The 22,131-nt window shown below is 58.3% G+C and overlaps 1 protein-coding gene across 1 annotated transcript in view; it reads left to right on the forward strand.

The window, feature by feature from the left end:
* Positions 1-2,808: 2,808 nt before the first annotated feature.
* ZNF804B (zinc finger protein 804B) overlaps positions 2,809-22,131 on the forward strand; it is a 28,227-nt gene continuing 8,904 nt past the window's right edge. The window contains exons 1-2 of the mRNA XM_064166965.1: positions 2,809-3,931; positions 17,766-17,906. Of these exons, the coding sequence (XP_064023035.1) occupies positions 3,539-3,931; positions 17,766-17,906 (534 nt within the window). The 5' untranslated portion in view covers positions 2,809-3,538. The remainder of the gene's footprint in view (positions 3,932-17,765; positions 17,907-22,131) is intronic.

A 22,131-nucleotide genomic window follows, 5' to 3' on the forward strand; every position in this document is an offset into this window, starting at 1 on the left:
ATGTGCCCTGGTGTCCGAGGACCTTGCAAACACGCGCACAGCATGGCGCATGCCCGCCGTGCCACCCACACTGTCCTGCTGGCATGCGGAGCCGCGGGTAGGGCTGCGCAGCGCTCGGAGCGGGGGGCGCCAGCCGCGGCCGCCGAGGGCAGCAGGGCAGCGGCGGAGCTGCTGCAGCTCCCTCTTGTGGCCAACCTGCGAACAGCTCCTGCTGCCGCCGCGGCCCGAGCGCACCGCGCAGAGCTGCGCTGGTCGCGACAGAACAGTCACCGACTGACAGCCCGCATCGTGCTGGAAGGGACCCTCAAAGCTCATCCTGTCCGACACCCCTGGAGTCCTCTCCTGGTTTAGGCTGCTTCACTGCGGCTGTCCTTGGAGCACGCCGTAAAACAGAGGGGTAGGGAAAGGTTTGAGAGCTGAGTCTGTGCTCGTTATTGAAACAAAGGCTGAACCAGATCTCGGAGCTCCTCTGGCTCTCTGTGCACATCACAGAGCCCTTGGGCAGCATTTCCTTTCTCTTTCCGTTCTTTGAAAGCAGTTTTGAAAACACTTTTTTGTGGTTAACACTCAGTTCAGGCTTCTAACAATACAACACAACCTTTTCCCTCGCTGTAGTGCTGGCCCCAGCAGAGCAGCCTGATGGCCACTGCCCAGCAAAGCAGGCCATGGCTCTCCTCTCTCCTGGACCTCCAGCAAGTCATTCAAGTTCTGATGGGACTTAGCAGAAACCAATATAAGAGAAGTGCAAGAGTCAAAAAGCAAAGCAGAAATCCCCCTTTAGAAGGAAACTGAGGAGTTAAGTATTGATATCAACAATCACCGAGTGGCAAGGGCAAGGATAGGGAACACAGCCAGACCTGCCTCTGCCAGGAGGCTGCAGCCAGCTGGGGATTGGCCTCTTTTCCCTAGCCACAAGTGATAGGAAATGGCCTCAGGTTGCCCCAGGGCAGGCTTGGATTGGAAGTGAGAAGAAACTTCTGGGCTGAAAAGGTTCTCACAGCCTGGCACAGCCTGCCCTCCCCTGGAGGTGTTCCAAGGGGCAGAAAAGTGGTGCTGAGGGCCGTGGTATATAAATGAAGTGCCTCACAGTAGATGGGACCTGGACACACACCCAGAGAACCCAATTTTACCTTCTCTAGGAATCACAGAATGGGTTGGGTTGGAAGGAACTGTAAAGGCCATGCCCTGCCATGGGCAGGGAGGTGGGCAGGGACACCTCCCACCAGTCCAGCTGGCTCCAGACCTCATGCAACCTGGCCTTGAACAGCTCCAGGCAGGGGCATCCACATTTGATTCTAAGACTCTCTCAGAGCATTTTAACATTTCCAGACAAAAAAAAAAAGAAGTGACAGCTGATTTCTCCTGACCTTTTTAGCTCCACAGTTCGCTGGCTCGTGTGAGATTTTTCTTCTTCTTTGTGCTGGGATCACAGAAAGGCAGCTCTGGAGAGGCTAAAATTAGACTGGAGCATGGCTTATCAGTTTAATTCAGGAGCGATCTGAAAACATGGGAGGTTAGGGGATGGGAGGAAGACATCCAAAAGGACTCTCATCAACAGCCTCCAGTCATGATCTGCAGGTGACTTCTGAGGCTGGGTGCTGGGCTGATGTATTTCAATCAGCTCCATCAGTGGCAGAGCAGAGACAACAGCCCCTCCCTGGAGGTGTTCAAGGCCAGGCTGGATGAGGCCTCCAGCCACCTGGTCTAGCAGAGCCCCCATGGCAGGGGGCTGGGGCAGGGTGATCCTGAAGGTCCCTTCCAACCCAACCCATACTGTGATCTCTGACCAGCTGTGCCCTGAGGAGGAGCTGAGCACAGAGCAGCCCCAGGCACATTGCTTCCACCTCCTGCAGAAAGACCTGCTCCAGCTGGGTGCAGCATCTCTCTGTGCACAACTCTTAGACCATGTCCCTAAGCTCCTCATCCAAAGGTTCTGCAGGGATGGGGACTCCACCACCTCTCCGGGCAGCTTGTGCCAGGATCTGATGATTCATTAGATGAAGAAAATTTTCCTCATCTCCAACCTAACCCTCCCCTGGCACAACCTGAGGGCATTTCCTCTCCTCCTGTCCCTTGTTCCCAGGGAGCAGAGCCCAACCCCAGCTGGCCGCAGCCTCTTCTCAGGGACCTGCAGAGAGCAATGAGCTCTGCCCTCAGCCTCCTCTTCCCCACGCTAAACACCCCCAGGACCCTCAGCTGCTCCTCCTCAGCTTCCTTGCCCTTCTCTGGACCTGCTCTAGACCCTCAATATCCATCTCGCCTCCAGCACTCCAGGTGAGGTCCCCCCAGTGCCACGTTCAGGAGCAGTGTCTATGCAGCCTGCTCAGCTCCGAGCATCCCTTGCCACGGTTCTGAGCCAGTTTGTGCTTGCAGCCAGCAGTGGGTCCCTGTGCAAGTGGGGCAGGGGCTGGGGCTGAGGGGTGGGTGCCTGCTCGCAGTGGCCCGAGGTGGGGGGGAGTACTCAGCCCCTCTCTGTACCCCTGAGGATGCAGAATGGCCACAGCCCCCACCAGAGGACAACCTGTGGGGCAAGGGAGGGAAAATGGGGGAGAGAAGTGATGGGATAGAGGAGGAGATGACGATGGGATGGAAGAGAGAAGTATGGGGCTGCAGGGGTGAGACGATGGGATGGAGGGGTGAGGTGGAAGCACAGACAGAAGCAGATCGAGAAGGGACGGCACCTCCCCGCCTCCGAAGGTGGGAAAGTTGGGCGAGGAGGAGGAGAAGAGGGCGAGAGAAGAGAAGCTGAGGGACGAAGAGGAGCAGAGGGGCGTACGACGCTCCCCGACGTCTTCTCCCCCTCCCCTGCCCACTCCTCCCGGTGCTACCGGCCGCGTCCTCCACCTCTCCCCTTCCCATAGCGACGAAGGGGCCACATCCTCCCACGGACCACGACCCCCTAGCCCCAAATCTCCGTCCGGCTGCAGCCCCCGCTCCAGCCCTACCCCTGCTCCGCCTCCCTCGCACCGCCTCTGTCTTCCCTTCTCCCCGTTCCCGTTCCCGTTCCGCCGGAGCTCAGCCGAGAAGGACCGAATAGAGCCGAGCCCAGCCGAAGTGAACCCTCGGCAGCCGAACCGAACCGAGCCCAGCAGAGCCCAAGCGAGCACAGACGAACCCTGCGCAGCCGAACAGAGCCGAGCCGAGCGGAGCCTACCGGAACCCAGCTCAGCCAAAAAGGACCGGAGCAGACCGGAGCAGACCGAACCGAACCCGGCCGAACCGGAAGCAGGGGCGCGCTGGGGCCAGCCCTGCCGTGCGAGGCCAGCGGCGGCAGCTGCCACCCAGCTCGGCGGAGCGAGGGGCGATGGGGAGCAGTCTCCAGCCCAGCTGCAGCGCAGGAATTCCCTTCTGGATGTCGGCTGCCGGGGGCCTGCTCTGAGGAAGAGGAGGAGGAAGGCAGGAGAGAGGGAGAGAAGGGGCCGGTGGGCAGGAGACCGTGCGAGTTGAGCTCTGCCCTTCTTTTCCTTCCTCCCTTTGTCGCCGGGCTCGTCTCCGACCCTGCTGAGCAGCATGCGGAGGGGTCTCCGCGCTGCCTCGGATGTGCTTGGGGTGCTGCTGCCGCCCCCCGCCGAGAATCAGTCCCCCGCCGCGGGCAGCGCGACCCCGGGTGCTGGATGAGCCGGCAGCGGGCAGGTGGCTGCGGCGCTTCCCCCTCCCCAGGAGCCCCGCTCCTTCATGCGGGCTGCTGCGCTCGGGAGGAGCCGCTTCGCCTTCCTCCAGACCCCCCCCCGAGCAGGGGCTGGGGAGCGGCCCCCGCTGCGCGGCGCGGGGGTCCCGCATGGCTTGTTACCTCGTCATCAGCTCCCGGCACCTCAGCAACGGCCACTACCGCGGCATCAAGGGCGTCTTCAGGGGACCGCTCTGCAAGAAGGGCGCCGGGGCGCCGGCAGCTGCCACCTCCTCTCTCCCTCCTTCCATCGCCCCCCGCACGGTAGGAGCGGGATCGGGAGGTTGGGTGGGTGGGAGCGGGGCCGTGGGATACCCCAGAGGGCGCCCGGGGCAGGGTGCGCGGTCACTAGACTCGGTCCGGTTCGGTGCTCTGGGGCGTGCTCGGTCATATTCGGTGCCTGCGGGAGGACTGAGCGCAAGGTGCCTGGGTACCAGGCTCGGTCCTGCTCGGCCCTCTGGGGTGGACTCGGTGCACTGTGCGTGGGTACTGGGCTCAGTCCGGCTCGGTGCTCTGGGGTGGACTCGGTGCACGGTGCGTGGGTACCAGGCTCAGTCCGGCTCGGCGTGAGCGATGCTTTTCCGTAGGCTCGGTAAAGTTTCTCTGTCACGGGGGGTGGGGGGGCGGGAGGGGGAGGAGGAGTGCGGGAGAGGACTTGGGGCTGGAATTGCTCTTTAGGTGAGGTTCTCCTTGGGATGCATGCAGGAGCACATCTCTGAGAGCATCACCTCGGGAGCGCATCTTGCCGGTGAAAAGGTTAAGTCCTGATGTGTTGCAAGAAAGTTGGAGGCTGGCAGAGGAAGGTGCCCTGTCGGTGTCAGTTCAGTACCTTGTGCCAGGGTTTGGTGCTGTGGAGGAAGGGAAGTGGTAAACCTGTTTTCAGCTGCATAAAACAACAAAGACATTGGTGTGTTTGGTTGCGTGCAGCGTGCCGGGGATGGCGTCCAGGCAGAACATCCGCAGGTCCTGGGGAGGCTACAAACCCATTGGGCTGCACTTGATGGTCTCTGCGAGTTGCTAAATGTGTTTCGCAGGAGCCCCTGGGGCAGTTGCTGGGGGCTAGGACCAGTGGGACCCCCCGAAGAGCTGCAGAAAGCTGCTCGGGGGAGCTGCTGGGGTTTGCCCAGGTGGCACCAGAGCATTGCACCTCTTGATGGCAGTTGTGTCATAAATGCTCCTGTGGTCACCACTGAACTTTCCATGTCAGTGTGGTGGGTCTCAAGATGTGAGGTACTGAGGAGTACAGACCTGTAGAGGATGCTTGTTTGGGACTTGCAGAGGTACCCAGGGGCTCCTTGACGTCCTTACCTGTTGGGGTCCTCCCCTGGCTCTGGCGCTGACAGGTTGTGCCTCATAACACACCTCGAGCACCTTTTGGAAGCCGCTTGTGGCTTGTGATGCGAGGTCTCAGCTCTTGGTTTTAATGCAGAAAGTGACAAATACTTCATTGCACTTCTCAAGTCCTTTCGGTGTGGTAGGTCGGCAGGGAGGCAGCACTCAGAGGTCCTCCCCTGGCGCTGCTGCCCCTTCGGTGTGCACTATCACCCAGCCGTGCTGCAGGCATCAGCTCTCAGCTGCTGACTGAGCTGCGTTTGTGTTTCCCTTCTCGGAGCCGCGGAGCTGAGCCGCCCTTGTGCGTGGAGGCGCCCAGGAGGCAGCAGACCTGAACTGAGGCTGCCTCAGGATTAACTGAGGTTGCTGCGCAGAATTCTAGAGGTGAAAAGGGAAAGGTCTCAGAGATCTCAAGGGGGAAGAGGCTTGGCCTAAATAATTGGCATTTGGTAGAACTTCAGCAACCAGCCCGAGCTGAGGTGGATCAGGGGCGTCAGAAAATGCATCCCAAGTCCTCGGCTTTCCCACGTCTCTCCCTGCTGTCTAGCTCCGCGCCGAGGGTGCGCACCACTGCGCTCAGCCTAAACGCTTAATGAAATGAAGCTGCTCGCCTGACCTCATTAACAGATCATCATTTTAACAGAGCTCTGCTGCCAGCTGGGAATAATCTCTGTTTAAATGCAAATAACCTGAGACAAAGGGCAACAAACTGACTAAAGGGAAATATCTGGGGCTGAAGGCAGCTGTCTGGAGTGGAGAGGGGTGAAAGAAACGAACAAAGGTGACAGTAAACCATAGGTGTATTTCACCAGGTAGAAAAATTCATTTCTGGGAGCTTCCCAGACTGTGGAACAAGTAGCAAGAGCTCTTCGTGCTGCGTTTTGCTGAGGTGGAACCTCCTGCCTGCCCTTCACCTGAGCAGGAGCTGGGATGCTTTACATGGCTTGGGGCTCTGCCTGGAGAAGAGGCTGAGTTTGAGCAGTCCTTGACTTTCCTGTGAGCTGTCACTCCGGACACGTTTCCTTGGAGTTTGCCTTTATTTTGCTCTTTCAGTGGCCACTCTCGATGCCAGTCAGGCTTCTGAGGTGAGAAGCCAACTCCTGCGGGGAGTGGGCAGCTCATGGAAAGGTAAAGGGAAACTTCAGTGCTTTATTAATTTTTGGGTAGTTGTAGCTCCAGACCTCCTTTGTGTGTGGCATATTTAGCATTTGGTTGGTACTTAGCTCGACCTCAGGGTAGCATTTGCTGCTCCTTTGGATATTTGTTGTTTTCCTCTTTTCTGGGAGGTCCGATTTAGGAGGAAAACAAAGCAGAATAGCTGGCAAAGCACATAACAATTTACTGTGAAGCAGTGAAAGCAGAGCCCCTCTGTAGTGATCTGCTTGTGCCTGCAGGCAGCAGGTTCCAGAGCCTGCAGCAGGAGACTCCAGACCACATCCTTCTTGCAGCTGGGAATGGTGAGGAGCAAACAATACCTGGAGATGGTTTTGCATTTAAGGCTGTAGGAGGCTTCCATACAGGAACTGAGGTGGTGAAACTCGTGAGCATCACAGAAGGGTAGGGGTTGGGAGGGACCTCTGGAGATCACCCAGTCCAAGCCCCCTGCCAGGGCAGGGTGACCTAGACAAGGTCACACAGGAACAGCTCCAGGTGGGCTTGGAATGCCTCCAGAGAAGCAGACTGCACCACCTCTCTGGGCAGCTGCTCCAGGGATCCAGCAGCCTTGAATTAACAGAAGTTCCTCCTCATCTTCAGATGAACTTCTGATGTGCCACTTTGTGCCCCTTACCTCTTGTCCTGGCACCACTGAACAAAGCCTGGTCCCATCCTCCTGCCACCCACCCTTGCCGTATTGGTGAGCACTGATCAGATCCCCCTCAGGCTGCTCTTCTCCAGGCTCAGCACCCCCAGGGCTCTCACCTGTCCCCATCACAGGCCTCTCAGCAGCTTTGTAGCCCTTTGCTGCCCCTCTTGGACAGGTGATCGATCCCGGGGTCCCTCCCCAGCTGGCATTCTCCCAATTGGAAAGGCCATGGAGTGGCAGCATTGTTGTGGCTGGACAGGAGCTCAAGAGTGCAGCCATGAGCTCGGGTGCTGCACACAGCTGAGGCTGGGATGTTGCCTGCAGGGGATGGCAGACCTGAGCAGTGGCAGTGAGCAGGGCACTGGGTTTGGCTGCTGCAAGTGGGGGCGGACATGCTGGGGGACCCCCTGCAGCCCAACTGCCCACAGGCCTGCCAGAGGCTCGGCTGTGAGGTTCCAGGGCCAGCCTTTGCAGGATGCAGCAGGGAGCACTGCTGGGGGTTCAGCAGATGGCTCCCTTGCTTCTGAATGCCTTCTGAGCCCGGGATGGTAGGAGGGTGGCACTGCTCTGCTTGTGGCTGTTTGAGGCGAGGTGCAAACCAGACCTGATTTACTGCTGGGTGTTTCAAGACCCCTTTGTGTTTTGAAGGAGGTGGAAGGCTCAGAAGTCCCTGGGCTGTTGCCAGCTTCTGGCTTGGCTAATTATTTTCCTTCCCTTGTTCCCTGCAGCTTCAGCTCAATGCAGGTTTTTGAGGTCCTGCTGGAAGCTGTTTTCTAATAAGGCTCTCAAGCAGCTACTCCTTTGTGCTGCCTCTTGTATTGGGATGTGGGGTTGGGAAATGCTTCTCTGCTACCCAGAATGACCTCTGAGCTCAGCAGAAGAGGCCTGCAGCCAGAGCAGGGAGAGCAGCAGCACAGGGAGGGAATCCTGCCCCTCTTCTGCTGAGACCACTGCTGCAGCACTGCCTCCAGCTCTGGCATCCGGGCACAAGAAGCACCTGGAGCTGCTGGAGAGCAGTTTATGGAACACCTCATCCCTGGAGCTGTCCCATAAACCTGTGCCCATGGCACCTGGGGCCATGGTGGAGTGGCCATGGTGGGGTTGGGTCGCTGGTTGGACTGGATGCTCTCAGAGAGCTTCTCCAGCCCAACTGAGTCTCTGAATCTCTGATTCCTGTTTCTCTGCCTGGCCATCGCCGAGGGTCTGGAGCAGGGCAGGTCGGCTGGAGAAGGGCTGGAGAAGAGGCCTGGGGAGGAGCAGCTGAGGGACCTGGGGCAGTTTTGGTTTCTGCTGTCACTCTCCCACAGGAAGAAAGGCTCCCAGTGCCAGCAGTGCCAGCTGGGGGCTGAGCCCAGCACCTCGTGTGTGCTGCGGAGCTGCTGCCTCCTCTCCTGAGGGGAACTCCTTGTCCTTGCCCGTGCTTGGTGCCTGCCCCTGCCCAGTCAGCTCCAATTAAACTGGCTGCATGTTCTCCAGCAGCCAGAACTCGGGACCTACACTTGAGTTTAGCCTTTCCTGCTGCAGCCTGAGGACAGGAGGAGGAATGTGGAAGGGTTTGCAGGGAGCACTGGAAATCTTGTGGACGTCTGACCCCCTCCCTCCCACTGCTCTCTGCATTCATTGGGTAAAAATAGATCCCAGCAGGCTGGGAGAAGGGAGGGGGAGAGAAGAGGAAGGGAGACATGAATGCTGCTGGAGGAGTAGAATCAGAGAGTCAGCTGGGTCAGAAAAGACCTCTGAGATCTCCCAGCCCAACCAGTCTCTAACTCCACCAAGGCTGGGGCTCAGCCATGGCCCTCAGCACCACATCTCTGCCTCAGGTTGCCCCAGGGCAGGTTTAGGCTGGACATGAGAAGAAACTTTTTGACTGAAAGGGCTCTCAGAGCCTGGCACAGGCTGCCCAGGGAGGTGGCTGAGTGCCCAACCCTGGAGGTGTTTCCTAGGAGCAGAGCTGTGGTGCTGAGGGCCATGGCTCGGCCCCAGCCTGGGCAGAGTCAGAATGGTTGGTTGGACTGGGTGATCCTAGAGGTCTTTTCCAACCCATTCCATGATTTGGGAGCATGGCAATGCATTGCTTGTGGTGTCAGGAGGTGTGCAGGGAACCCAGGTGAGCACCAGCTCTACAGCTGGGGTGGGCACGACTGAGCTCCCTCTGGGGCTCCTCTGCTTCTCCGCAGGGCACTGATGGTGCTGCAGGCTTCCTGCTGCAGACAGACTCCTGAGCCCGCTGTGTGAACCAAGTACAAGTGGTTGAGCTTCCACACATCTGAGAGATGCATAAGGTTAAAAACCCTTCAGAGAAGTAGGGAGCTCCTCAGAGCAGATTAGGGTGAGAAGACAGATGAGAGAAAAGCTTTTACAAGTGAAGGGAGAGCACAGGGAAAGAGGCTTTAGAGTGACAGTGATGGGGAAAAGACCTTGGAGAGCTGAGCCAAGACATGGAGGGGCTGGAGCAGGGCCAGAGAAGGGCAAGGAAGCTGGGGAAAGGTCTGGAGAGCAGGGCTGGGGAGGAGCAGCTGAGGGCCCTGGGGATGTTTGGTGTGGAGAAGAGGAGGCTGAGGACAGAGCTCACTCCTTTCTGCAGCTCCCTGAGAGGAGGCTGCAGCCAGCTGGGGCTGGTGACAGGAGGAGAGGAAATGGCCTCAGGCTGTGCCAGGGGAGGGTTAGATTGGTCATTAGAAAGCATTCTTGACTGCAAGAGTGGCCAGGGATTGGCACAGGCCGCCCGGGGAGGTGGTGGAGTCCCTCTCCATGGAGGTGTTTCCCAGAGACTGAGCTGTGGTGCTGATTCCAAAGGGCACCCCCAGCTAGGGCAGTGTGAGGAGGAGGCTGCAGAGGGAGATTTCAAGTTGGCTGCTCAAGTGAAGAGAAAGAACCTCCAGGAGTGGTGCCCTCTGGTTCCAGTGTCAGCACTTTGGCTCTGTGAGCTGCAGACACTTCGCCGTTTCACGCTTGGAATCCTGCTCTGGGCTCTGCTGCTGAGCTCTGCTGTTTTGCTCATTTTTATCTGGTCTGCAAGGAGCAAGCTGAAGAAAATCCAATTCTCAGTGGGTGGGGAGGATGCTGCCCCGGTGGAAGTGACCTGCTGCAGGAGAGGGACAGGGCTGGGTGCGCTGCACCTATCCTCCCAACACCCCCACTCCAGGATCCAGCAATCTCCTGATTCCCAGAGACACTGTTTGCCTTTGCCAGTCCTGAAGCAGAGAATTGTTTGTCTGCTGTTAATCAGATGTTTGGTTTTCAGCTGATAACAAACCACTCAGCCAATTAGGAGCACAAATTGAAGAAAGAAGTTGAAACTTTATGACCCTTAATTAGAGCTCAGCAAATATTGAAACTAGAATGAGGTAGGAAGAGATTTCCCCCTCCTGGCAAGGGCTGCCAGGCCCCGAGCTGGCACCTCTGCTCTGGACTCACAGCACTGCCTGGGCTGGAAGAGTCCTCTGAGACCACCTGGCCCAGCCAGCAGCCCAGCCCCACCATGGGCACCAAACCACAGTGCCATGGCCACAGCATTCTGTGTTTTCCAGAGGCAGAGTTGTGGTGCTTAGCCCCAGGCCTGGCAGAGCTCAGAGGCCCCCCAGGGCTGGGGGAGCTCAGAGGCTGGGCTGAGGGAGCTCAGAGGGCTTTGCCACCCCAGACCATTCTGGGAATCTCTGATTCCATTCCACCCTCTGCAGCATCCTTCTCCTGCAGCCTCAGCACAGGATGGATTTAAGGCAAACGTTCCTAACTCCACCTTACTGCAGCTCCCTGTCAGTGTCCTGCCCTTCAAGGGTGCCATCAGGACAATCAAATCATCTCAGGCTCAGCTGTTGCATATTCAGGACAGCCTAATGCATGCACAAAGCTGGCACTGAAACCCAGCCCCCAGCCCATCAAATATTGAGCAGGGAAAGGAAGTGCCCAGTCCAGAGGCACAGCTGTGTCCCAGCACAAGGGCAAGGGGCTGATGGAGCGAGGCCAGAGCAGGCACAAAGCTGATCCAAGGCTGCAGCACCTCTGCTCTTGGACACCTCCAGGAACGGTGACTCCACCACCTCCCTGGGCACCCTGTGCCAGGCTCTAGGAGCCCTTTCAGTCAAAGTTTCTTCTCATCTCCAACCTAACCCTTCTCTGACACAACCTGAGGCCATTTCCTGCCCTGTCTCTTGTCCTTAGGGAGCAGAGCCCAAGCCCAGCTGGCTGCAGCTGGGGGCTGCAGAGAGCAACGAGCTCTGCCCTCAGCCTCCTCTTCCCCACACTGCACACTCCCAGGGCCCTCAGCTGCTCCTGCCCAGCCCTGCTCTCCAGACCCTTGCCCAGCTTCCTTGCCCCTTTCTGGTCATGGTTGTGCAGCACACTGGGTGGAGTTAGGGGAGGGTTGGACTTGACCTTCAAGGCTCTTTCTAAGCAGGCCCTGGTGGCTGCTCAGACCCAGCTCTGCAGCACTCCTGGGCACACCTTTCCACACCCAGCATTCTCAGGTCCCAGAGTCCTGCCGTGGTTTGGGCTGGAAGGGACCTTGGAAATGTGCAGAGAGGTTCTGCAGTGTGATTTGGTTGTCTGGGCTCAGTATTTCAGTAGGCAGCCCCCAGCTGGGGCACACCGTGGGGGGGTGTGCCAGGCTGTGCCTGTGCTGGTTGCCTTTGCTCTCTGCTGCACAGCTTCCACCTGCATTTTAGCCACCCTCCCAGCATCAGCCTCAGAGGCAGAGGTCATGGATTTAGTGCTCAAGAGATTGCTCCATTTTTGTTAAATCTTCAGTGACAGTGGGGAATGGAAATGGAAACTGCTGCTTCCTCCTCACTTTTATTCTGCCTCTCCTGGATTTCAGCCCCTTTGAAGAGGCCAAAGCTTCCCCCAGGAGGCTTGGAGGATGGGATGTGAAATGCTATTTATTAGCTGCAGCCTTCTGTCTTTTACATATGGTGGGGGGGAGCCATGGTTGTGTTGGAACAGCTTTAGGGAAGGCTTGAACTGCAGATTAACCTCTTAGCTGCAGAGAGGGCTTGAAGGCTTGGTTGCAGATCCCACAGCTCCATGGCAATGCTTTCTCCCAGGGCCACACCAGCTCCTCAGCACCACAAACCCTTGGCCCAGGGACACATAAATCTGAGTGGAGGGGTTGGAAGAGACCTCAGGAGATGATCCAGTCCAGCTCCCTGCAGAGGCAGGGGTACCTAGGGCAGGATGGATCCAAACCTTACTGGCTGGACCTGCTGATCTCCAAGGTCTCTTCTAACCTCAACAGTTCTGTGATCCTGGGATGCACAAGCACAGGTCCAGGTGGGTTTGGAATGTCTCCAGAGATGGAGACTCCAGCACCTCTCAGCAGCCTGCCCCAGGGCTCCAGCAGCCTTACATTACAGAAGTTCTTCCTCCTGCTCAGATGAACTTCTGATGTGCCACTTTGTGCCCCTTGTCCTGGCACTGGCACCACTGAGCAGAGCCTGAGCCCGTCCTCCTGCCCCGCTCTGCAGTGTGACAGTTTGTGGTGTCCCTCCCGCTGTGCAGCTGTCAGTGCTGCTGGTGACTGCCTCTGATTTCAGGCACTGCGTTACTGAGCAGGTGTCCCAGGGAAACAGTCCTCTTGGACCAGAACCCAGCATTCCAGCAGCGTGGAATAATATTGGTGCAGCCTAAATCTAATTAATTGAGTTAATTAAAGGCTGAGGTAGAGAGAGAGAATGACTGAGACCTTGTCAGGATTGATGCACTTGACTGAGCCACAGGAGAGTAGAACTGAACACAGCATTAGGAGACTCCCAGAGGAGGCCACCAAGGTGAGGGCAAGCTGCAGGAGCTCCCCTGTGGGCACAGGCTGGCAGAGTTGGGGCTGTGCAGCCCGGGGAGAAGGCTGTAGGGAGACCTCAGAGCTGCACTTCAGTATCTGAAGGGGCTGCAGGAGAGCAGGGCAGGGATTATCTCCTGCCCTCAGCACTGGGAGGCCACACCTGAGTGCTGGGGTCAGGTTTGGGACCCTCACTCCAAGAAGCACACTGAGGGTCTGGAGCAGAGAAGGACAAGGAAGCTGGAGAAAGGTCTGGAGAGCAGGGCTGGGGAGGAGCAGCTGAGGGCCCTGGGGGTGTTTGGTGTGGAGCAGAGGAGGCTGAGAGCAGAGCTCACTGCTCTCTGCAGCTTCCTGAGAGGAGGCTGCAGCCAGCTGGGGTTGGACTCTGCTGCCTGGGCACAAGGGACAGAAGGAGGAGAAATGGCCTGAGGTTGTGCCAGAGGAGGGTGAGGTTGGACGTCAGGAGGATGTTCTTGACTGCAAGGGCTCTCAGACCCTGGCACGGGCTGCCCAGGGAGGCGGCTGAATGCCCATCCCTGGAGGGGGCTCTGTGGGGCAGCTGTGCCCAGGATTCCTTTGCAGGCCTTGCCATCCACACACGAAGTACGTTAACCACCACAGCCTCTTCTGAGCAGTGCTTTCTGGACGCTTGGCATCGCCTCCTGTGCTGCACAAAAGGGAGAAGTCCCAGGCAGGGAGCTGCTAATTGGCAAGGTGAGGAACGAGCCTTCGATTGCAGCGGCCGCGGGCTGGCTGCAGTGGGCTCTGCTTGCCACTTCTCCTCCTTCTTAATCCCGGTCTGCGTTCGTTAGCAGAGCTGCATCCTCCTGCTGGTCCCGCTGTGGTCCCTGGGACGCAGGCGGTGGCTGCAGCCCTGGCATTGGCTATTTATAGTCCCCAGGGCGGCCGCAGATGATTGCTTTGCCCATCAGGCTCCGCTCCCCCTCAGCAGTGCCCGTGGGCTGCTGCTCCCTCCCGCCGGCTCGGTTCTCAGCAGAGCTCCTGCTCTGCTCCCCTCCTCCCCTGCCAGGCCTTAGGCTGCCCAGCAAAGCCAGCAGCCAGCTGGAGAGGGCAGCTGGGATCTCAGCCTCCCTCTGCCCATGGGCTCTCTGCTCTTCTGCTGAGGCATCCTTCTGCCTCCCCTTCTGCTTAGGAATTTTCTGTCTTCCACTGGGCTACAGTTTTCTCTCTTCCTCCTCTTTTAGGATTTTCTTTCTGCCTCTTGCCTTAGGATTTGCTGCCTTCCTCTTCTGGTACAGGATTTTCTCTCTTTCTCTCCTCTTACCATTTTCTCTCTTCCTCCTCTCCTGTTAGGATTTTCTCTCTTCCTCCTCTTCTCTCAGGATTTGCTGCCTTCCTCTTCAGCTGTGCTTTTGGCATCCTGCTCCCAAGCTCCATGCCTGCTCTGCAGTTTTCCTAGCAGATGACACAGATACTGCAATATCAATTACAAGTTAGCCGAGGTCTCATAATGCAGCTGTTAAAGTGGCTCTGTCCCTCTCCTGTGTCCCCAGCTCCTTCCCTCTCTTCGGTGCTCAGCTAGCCAGAGGCCGCTGACATTTGGGCCATTTTACTTCCTTTGCTTCTCCTCGGCCAGAGCAGTGCTCAGTGTCCTGCAGGCTTCCCGGCGTGGGCCAGGAGCCTGGCGCTGGACCATGGATTGAAGAGAAGGTCCCTGAGCAGAGGAGAGCTCAGCTCAGCAGCTCAGGAGTGACTGCTGCGCAGTCTGGGAGCATTGTGCTGGCTGCAGGCAGAGGGATGCTTGGGAGGGGATTAGTAATTGACTTCTGAGGCTGAGAGGGAGAGGAGGCAAAAGAAGTTAAGAGAGAGAATCCATCGACACAGTATTGATGTGTTAATTGATGTGTTGTTCTGTTAATTACTGGCTTGGGCCAACCCTGGGCACAGATCCAGGCTGGGTGCAGGGTGAGGTGGGAGCAGCTCTGCAGAAAGAGCCTTGGGGTGCTGGGTGCTGAGCAGCTCCCCAGCAGCCAGCAGTGCCTCCTGCAGCCCAGCAGGCAGCCGAGTGCTGGCTGCAGTCAGAGCAGTGTGGGCAGAGGGCAGGAGAGGGCATTGTGCCCCTTGGCTTAGACCTCACCTCCAATCCTGCCTCCAGTGCTGCTGTCCCCAGCAGGAGAAGGACACAGAGCTGTGGAGTGAGGCCAGAGGAGGCCACAAAGGTGCTCCCAGGGCTGCAGCAGCTCTGCCCTGAGCACAGGCCCTGTGGGGGCCATGACTGACTGCACTCACTGACAACTCCTCTGTGCTCCTTCATTGCTCCTGCCCATTTAGGAAGCCCCCAGAGTGTGGGCAGGGCAAGGGCAGTGCTGGGCTGCTGGGGGCTGTGCACAGCCACTTGCACAGCCTGAGTCCCTGTGCTGAGCTCAGGGGGCTGCTGGATGAGAAGTGAAGCCCTGTGAGCATTGTCCTGGAGCCACAGAATGGATTGGCTTGGGAAGTTGTTTAGGGTCTGCCTCTGCCCCAGCTGGGGCTGAGCCATGGCCCTCAGCACCACATCTGCCCCTGGGAGACACCCCCAGGGCTGGGGTTCGGGCACCTCCCCGGGCTGCACAGTGCAGTGCTGAGGCAGCATTTTCTGGGCAGGTCTGAGGAGCAGGTGGAGAGTCCAGAGATACTTCAGCTGCGTGATGAATGCTTCCCCCTGCAAGGCACTTCTCTGTGGCAGCCTGCAGATACCCAGTGTGAGCAAGTGAGCTGCCCAGCCTGGGTGCCCTGCACCTGCATTGGCGTCCTGGGCACTGATTCATATTTCACCATGAAGGGAAGGATGAATCTGTGTGGCTGGCAGCAGCAGGAACCCACCAACAGCAGCCAGCACATTGCCTCCTCTCTCCTGCTGGCTCAGGCTCCATCAGCTGCCTTCAAGAGTTTGGGATCTGCGAAGAAAGAGTCAAGACCTATTAAGAGAGAGAGGCTGTGAAGTGTGGTGGTGGTGCCAGGTCTGTCAGAAGCCACCTGCTGGATTAGCCTCTTTGCTGAGAAGGACTCTGAGTGACCAGACCCAAAGTTTCTGACATCTGTGGATGGTTCACAGAATGGGCTGGGTTGGGAGGGGGTTCAAAGCTCCTCCAGCCCCAGCCCCCTGCCATGGGCAGGGACACCCCCACCAGCACAGCTTGCTCAGGGCCTCATCCAGGCTGGCCTTCAGCACCTCCAGGGAGGGGGCAGCCACAGCCTCCCTGGGCAGCCTGTGCCAGCATCTGCCCAGCCTCACTGGCAAGGGTTTCTTCCTCATCTCCAGTCTCCATCTGCCCTCTCCCAGCCCAAAGCCAGTGCCCTTGTCCTGGCACTCCCAGCCCTTGTAGGAAGCCTCTCCCCAGCTTTTCCTGGGGCCCTCCAGGGTGCTGTGGTGTGTGGTGACTGCTCCTGTGCTGATGCCAAGTGCTGTGCTCCTGCTCGCTGCTCAGTAGCTTTGTTCCAAGGTGCTTTTAGCTGACTCAGACGTGAAAGGTGTTGGACATAAGTTCAGTTCCAACCAGCCCTGGTGGGTTTGGTGGTAAATGAGCTAGGAACAGGTTTATGACTCCTTAAATTTCCAGCTGCTTATCAGTTCCAGCAGGTCTCTGCTCTGCAGAGCATGTGGGAGCTGCTAAAAGCATTGCACCTCTCAGCTCTGAGTGTTCTGGCAGCAAATGGGGGTGCCCAGGGCTGGAAATGGCACAGTAATGGGCAGAGTGTGAAAAGCAGCTTGAAAAGAGCTTTAAGGTCACCAAGTCCAACCACTCTAACTGCTACGGCCCTCCCCATAGCAACCTAGGATGGGAGGGGGGATGGCCTCAGGCAGGAAGGAGCTGGGTTGAGATGAGCATGAGGAAGCAGCTCCTGCCCAGGTGGGTGGGGGCCACTGGGACAGGCTGCCCAGAGCAGCTGAGGAGGCTGCAGGGCTGGCAGTGTTGAAAGGCCAGGCTGAGCCTGCAGCAGGCTGGGCCGGTGGAGGTGTCCCTGTGTGGCAGGGGTTGGAACTGGGTGGTCTTGCAGGTGCCTTCCAACCCAGCCCAGTCTGGGATTCTCTGCAGTGCCAACCACACTGCACCCCAGGGCAGACAGGTTGTGCCCTTACTTGGCCTGAGTGGTACCCTCGGAGGCAGCTGTGTTTGGGTTGTTTCTGCCTGTCTGAAGGAGTGTGAGGGCTGGAGCTGGCTTGGTGCCGTGGTGGGGCTGGGCTGATGCTGGGCTGATGCTGGCCTGGCTGATCTCAGAGGGCTTTCCCACCCCGGGCAGCTCTGTGGCTCCCTGGAGCCTTCTCTTCTGCAGGCTGTGCAGCCCCAGCTCTGCCAGCCTGTGCCCACAGGGGAGGTCCCCCAGCCCTCTGAGCATCTTGGTGGCCTCCTCTGGCCCCACCCCAACAGTCCCAGGCCCTTCTTGTGCTGGGGAGTCCAGCGCTAGGCACAGTGCTCCAGGTGAGGTCTCGGCAGAGCAGAGAAGCAAAGATGGAGCAGTCTGGAAGCATTTCCCTGGCAGCACAGACCTGGATAAGCCAACACCAAGAAAATCACCTCAGTGAGCCTTGGCTGGCTGCCAGGCACAGCAAACCTTCTATTTTTACCACTGTAGAAGGAAAAAAGATGCTGCCCCCCCAACACTTGGCCTTCCAGGGAAGACATCTCCACATAATTAATGCTACTGCATCCAGACTCTAATTTATGCATTTTAATTACACCAAAGGCCTGGTGAATAATTAATGCTGGCAAAACAAGGGGCTTGGAGCATAAGCTGGAACGTCTCAGCTGCTTAATGTGCTCTGGGGATGCCAATCAGCAGGGCAGGCTGCTGAGCCGCTGGCTTGGCACACTTTACCCTGGTACATTCACCTCCTAACGACCCTCAGGGAGCGGCCACTCAGCTGCAGAAGTGGCACCTCAGGGCTGCCCAGCCTGGGTGGTCCTGGCCAGCAGACCTCGAGAGGTGACTGCTGTGGTGGCATCTTCCCTGGAGTCCTGTGTGTGCCCAGCTCTGGGGTACCCAGCACAGGAAGCAGAGGAGGCCATGACAGACACCAGCGGGCTGGGGCAGCTCTGCTCATGGCAGCAGGGGTGGGCTCCTGAGCGCTGGGTGAGGTGTGGGACTTGGTGGTCTCAAAGGTCTCCTCCAGCCCGAGTGGCTCAGTGTGGGTGAGCAGGAGCTGATGATGTGTAGCCAAGCATCTGCCTTTGCTTCTGCCTTTGCAGGACTATGCTGAGGAGAAGGCTGCAGCTAAGGCTCTGGAGGATGTGAAGGCCAACTTCTACTGTGACCTGTGTGACAAGCAGTACCACAAGCACCACGAGTTTGACAACCACATCAACTCCTATGACCACGCTCACAAGCAGGTAACCTGGCAGGTGCCCTGCGTGCTCCAGCACTGCCTCTCCCTTCCTCAGTGCCTGAGGGAGGCTGCTTAGGGCCCCGAGGGGAAGGACAACTCAGCGTCTGCTGTCCCCAGCCTCAGCATCTGCTGACTTGGTCACTGGAGCAATCCTCACCCCCAGGTCTCTGAAGATTCCCTGAGTGAAAGGTCTCGGATGGGGCTGGGGGATAGGCTGGACTGGCTGATCTTGGAGGTCTCTTCCAACCTGGTCTATTCTGTTGTCTTCTCCATCTGGAGTTCCTGAGAGGTGCTCCCTACCAGTGCTGACACTGGACTTAGCTGGGCAGGTGCTGAGCAGGCAGCGGGGAGGGAGGAGCTCTGCCGAAGCTGCCACATGGACTGCTGTGGCTGGGAGAGGCCTCTGGGGCCATGCAGCCCAACCACCGACCCTGCTCCATCACAGCCACCCAACCATGGGCACACCTTTCTGGAGCACCTCTGGGGATGGGGCCTGTGCCAATCCCTGACCACTCGTGCAGGACAGGAACTTTTCCTCATCGCCAACCTAACCCTTCCCTGGCACAATTCTAGGTCATTTCCTCTCCTTCTCTGCCCTGATCCCAGGGAGCAGAGCTCAACCCCCAGCTGGCTGCAGCCTCCTCTTGGGGAGCTGCAGAGAGCAGTGAGCTCTGCCCTCAGCCTGCTCTTCTCCACACTGCACACCCCCAGGGCCCTCAGCTGCTCTCTGGTTTGCTGTGGGTTTAGTCAGCTTAGTTTCAAAGCAGTTGTTTTGGGAGGGACATCTCCATAATCAGCACAGCAGGGAACCACAAACCCAGGCCGTGCACTGCAATACAGAACAGTGCTGCTGCTGCTGCTAATGAGCACGGTGGCAGCAGAAAGCAGCAGCAGTGGCAGCCAGGCTGCTCTGCCATCCTGGGCTTTCTCAGGACAAATCAGGTCCTTCAGCTTTGCAGGCACCATTTAGCCCCCAGTGCCATCCCTCACACCTCCCCTGAGCTGCACCTCGGTGCTGCTGTTCCTGCAGCACTCCAGGCTCTGGTAAGCAGCTGCCCAGAACTTTCAGTTTGCACCAGCTTCAGTGCTCCTCTGTCTGAATCTTTCAACCCAGCAACCTCCTGCAGTCCCCCAGGGGCAAGTGGAGTGTCCTGCACCCGGGCAGCAACAGCCTCTGCACCAGCACAGCTGAGAGGCGACCTGCGGGGAAGCTCTGGGGAGGAGGAGCTGGGGGTGCAGGGGGACCATGAGCCAGCAATGTGCCCTGGTGCCCAAAAAGGCCAAAGGTGTCCTGGGGTGCATTCAGAAGAGTGCAGCCAGCAGGGCAAGGGAGGTTCTGCTGCCCCTCTGCTCTGCCCTGGGGAGGCCACAGCCCTGAACTGGGCTCCCCAGTTCAGGAAGGACAGAGAACTGCTGGGGAGGGACAGCAAAGGGCTACAAAGCTGCTGAGAGGCCTGGGGCAGCTCTGTGAGGAGCAAAGACTGAGAGCCTGGAGCAGAGCAGCCCCAGAGGGGATCTGAGCAATGCTCAGCAAGAGCTAAAGGCTGGGGGGAAGGCGCTGGGCTCTTGTCAGTGGTGCCCAGACAAGGGGCAGTGGGCACAGACTGGAGAGGCTTTGGTGTGAGGGTGCTGGAGCAGGCTGCTGTGGAGTGTCCTTCTCTGGGGACTTCCAGAACCCTCCCGGACACAGTCCTGTGCAAAGGAAACTGCGTGGGCAGTACCTGGGCAGGCACCACACCACCAGACCTGCTCCTGCACAGAGCAGCAGAGCAGCTGCGGGACCTGGGCGTGCAGAAAGGGAGGCTGAGGGGAGGCCTGCAGGCTGCAGGAGGCTGCAGCACTCAGCGCAGCCTCACTCCAGGCTGGCAGGAGAAATGTTCTGAGGGCAGCAGTGCCCCAGAATTCTCACTGTGCCACATCCTGCCTCTGCTCCTCTGCTGGAGTGCTGATGTCAGCCTCCATTCTTTATGCTTCCTTCATCTGCTTCAGCTTCTGGGGTGTGACACAACCTGATTGTCTGTTTCACGGAGCTGTCACTTCAGCCTGGCATTGATGCTGGGCTGCAGCTGCTCTGAAGCACAGCAGCTGGGCTGCAGATGCTGTTACGGAATCGCTGTGACTGGAAAAGGCACCTTAGAGCTCACCCAGCCCAACCCTGCTCTGCCTCTGCCAGGGCTGGGGCTGAGCCATGGCCCTCAGCACCACAGCTCTGCCCCTGGGAGACACCTCCAGGGGTGGGCATTCAGCCACCTCCCTGGGCAGCCTGTGCCAGGCTCTGAGAGCCTTTTCAGTCAAGAAGTTTCCTCTCGTGTCCGACCTGAGCCTCCCCTGGTGGCACCTGGGGCCATTTGCCCTCGAACCCGTGCCCACCCCAGTTCCACCTGCAGGGTGATCAGCTCAGCCACCAAGGGCTGGAGCCCTGGAGCTGCTTTTGGTGTTCTTTGGAAGGGTTGCTAATTAACATGTAAATTAGCAACTTAACCCTCTTTAAATTGGGAGAAAGCCCCTCGGGACACCTCATTTCCTGGCTGCTAATGCCTCTGCCTGCAGGACCTTCCTTAAGCTCCTCATTACCTGAGGAATTGCAGCCCAGGCAGAGCCCTCAGCAGCCTCCTTCCCTCCCTTCCCGCAGCTGCACCTCTGCCTTCCCCAAGGCTTACAGCTGTGTCCCGCGGGGGCAGGAGGAATCAGGTCCCCTCGGGGGCTGCTCCTCCCCAGGCTCAGCAGCCCCAGGGATGTTGTGATGGTTTGGGTGCAGTGAATTCACCCAGGCTAGACTGAAGTGTCTGGGAATTAAGAATGAAGCTCACAGCTCAGCACAGATCCCAGGCAGGTCTCTGCAACACAGCACAGGTACAGCTCTGTGCAGCAATGCACAAGCTAAAAGCCATACAGAGACACAGCAGCCCTCCCAGCAGCCAGTGCCCAGGAGGGGCTCACCACCACCCTTCCACCTGCTTCCCACCCCTCTATCTTATCCCAGAGCCTGCCTTACATGCAAGGTGAGCTGGGAGGACCAGCAAGGGGGTAGGAGCAGAAGGGTTAGTTGGGTTACACAGATCCAGGCAGAAGCCAGGAAAAGACACAGACACCCACAGAGTGCCTTATCTAGGTCTGTGTGCTTGCTTTTACACAGCTCAGCAAGCCTGTGGGTGCAGCAGACACCACCACTGCTCCTTTCCACAGCCTAGCATCTCATTTCTCTCACTAAAATATTCCAGTTAGCCTCAGAGAGCTGCCTGAAGGGAGGCTGTAGCCAGGTGGGGTTGGGCTCTGCTGCCAGGCACCCAGCAACGGAACAAGGGGACACAGCCTCAAGCTGTGCCAGGGCAGGTCAAGGCTGGATGCTAGGAGGAAGTTGTTGTCAGAGAGAGTGATTGGCATTGGAATGGGCTGCCCAGGGAGGTGGTGGAGTCACCGTGCCTGGAGGTGTTGAAGCCAAGCCTGGCTGGGGCACTTAGTGCCTCGAGTTAGTTAATTAGAAGGGTTCGGTGCTAGGTTGAACTGGATGATCCTAGAGGTCTCTTCCAACCTGCCTGATTCTGTCATTCTGTGAAACCAGCACAGATGTCCAAGCCCTCAGCCCTCCCCACAGCCCCTGCTGCACTCTCCAGCAGGTCCCTGTCTCTCCTGGCCCGGGGAGCACACTTTGGGTGCCCTCTGCAGAGCCCCTCGAAGCAGAGCCCATCCAAGCAGTGCCCTCCAGGCTGGCTCAAAGGCTGCCACAGTCTCAGCCTGTGCTCAGCAGCAGGGACTCAGGGCAGCTGCCTGCTCGGTGCTGCTCAGGTCTGCAGTGCTGCTGCCTGCAGCACCCAGGGCACTGCTGAGCAAAATGGGATAAATCTAAATATTTATGTTGGAATTATTTCTCCCCATGTGCAGCTCCCTCCAGGGCAGGCAGCTGGAGCTCTGCCTGGATTATTTAAGGAACGAGATGAATCATTTGGGCCTTGCTGTCCTCCTTTTTCAGTGTCTCTGGGAGGGCTGTGCTGAGTCAGGAGCTCTGGTGGCTCTTCAGGTCGAGTCCTGCAAGCCTTGCTGTGAGCAGTGACAGGGACAGAGCACTGCAGGCTCACAGAACGGCTTGGGCTGCAGGGGACCTCAGCTCATCTCCTCCAGCCCCTCTCTGGCAGGGGCACCTCTCAGCCAGCCTCACGTTGGGACCGATTTGATCCATGACTCTGCCAAGTGTCTGCTCTCCTGCTCAGATCATTGGATGCTCGTGGAAG

The sequence above is a fragment of the Pogoniulus pusillus genome, chromosome 28, assembly GCF_015220805.1.
Source record: "Pogoniulus pusillus isolate bPogPus1 chromosome 28, bPogPus1.pri, whole genome shotgun sequence".
Classification (NCBI taxonomy): Eukaryota; Metazoa; Chordata; class Aves; order Piciformes; family Lybiidae; genus Pogoniulus; species Pogoniulus pusillus.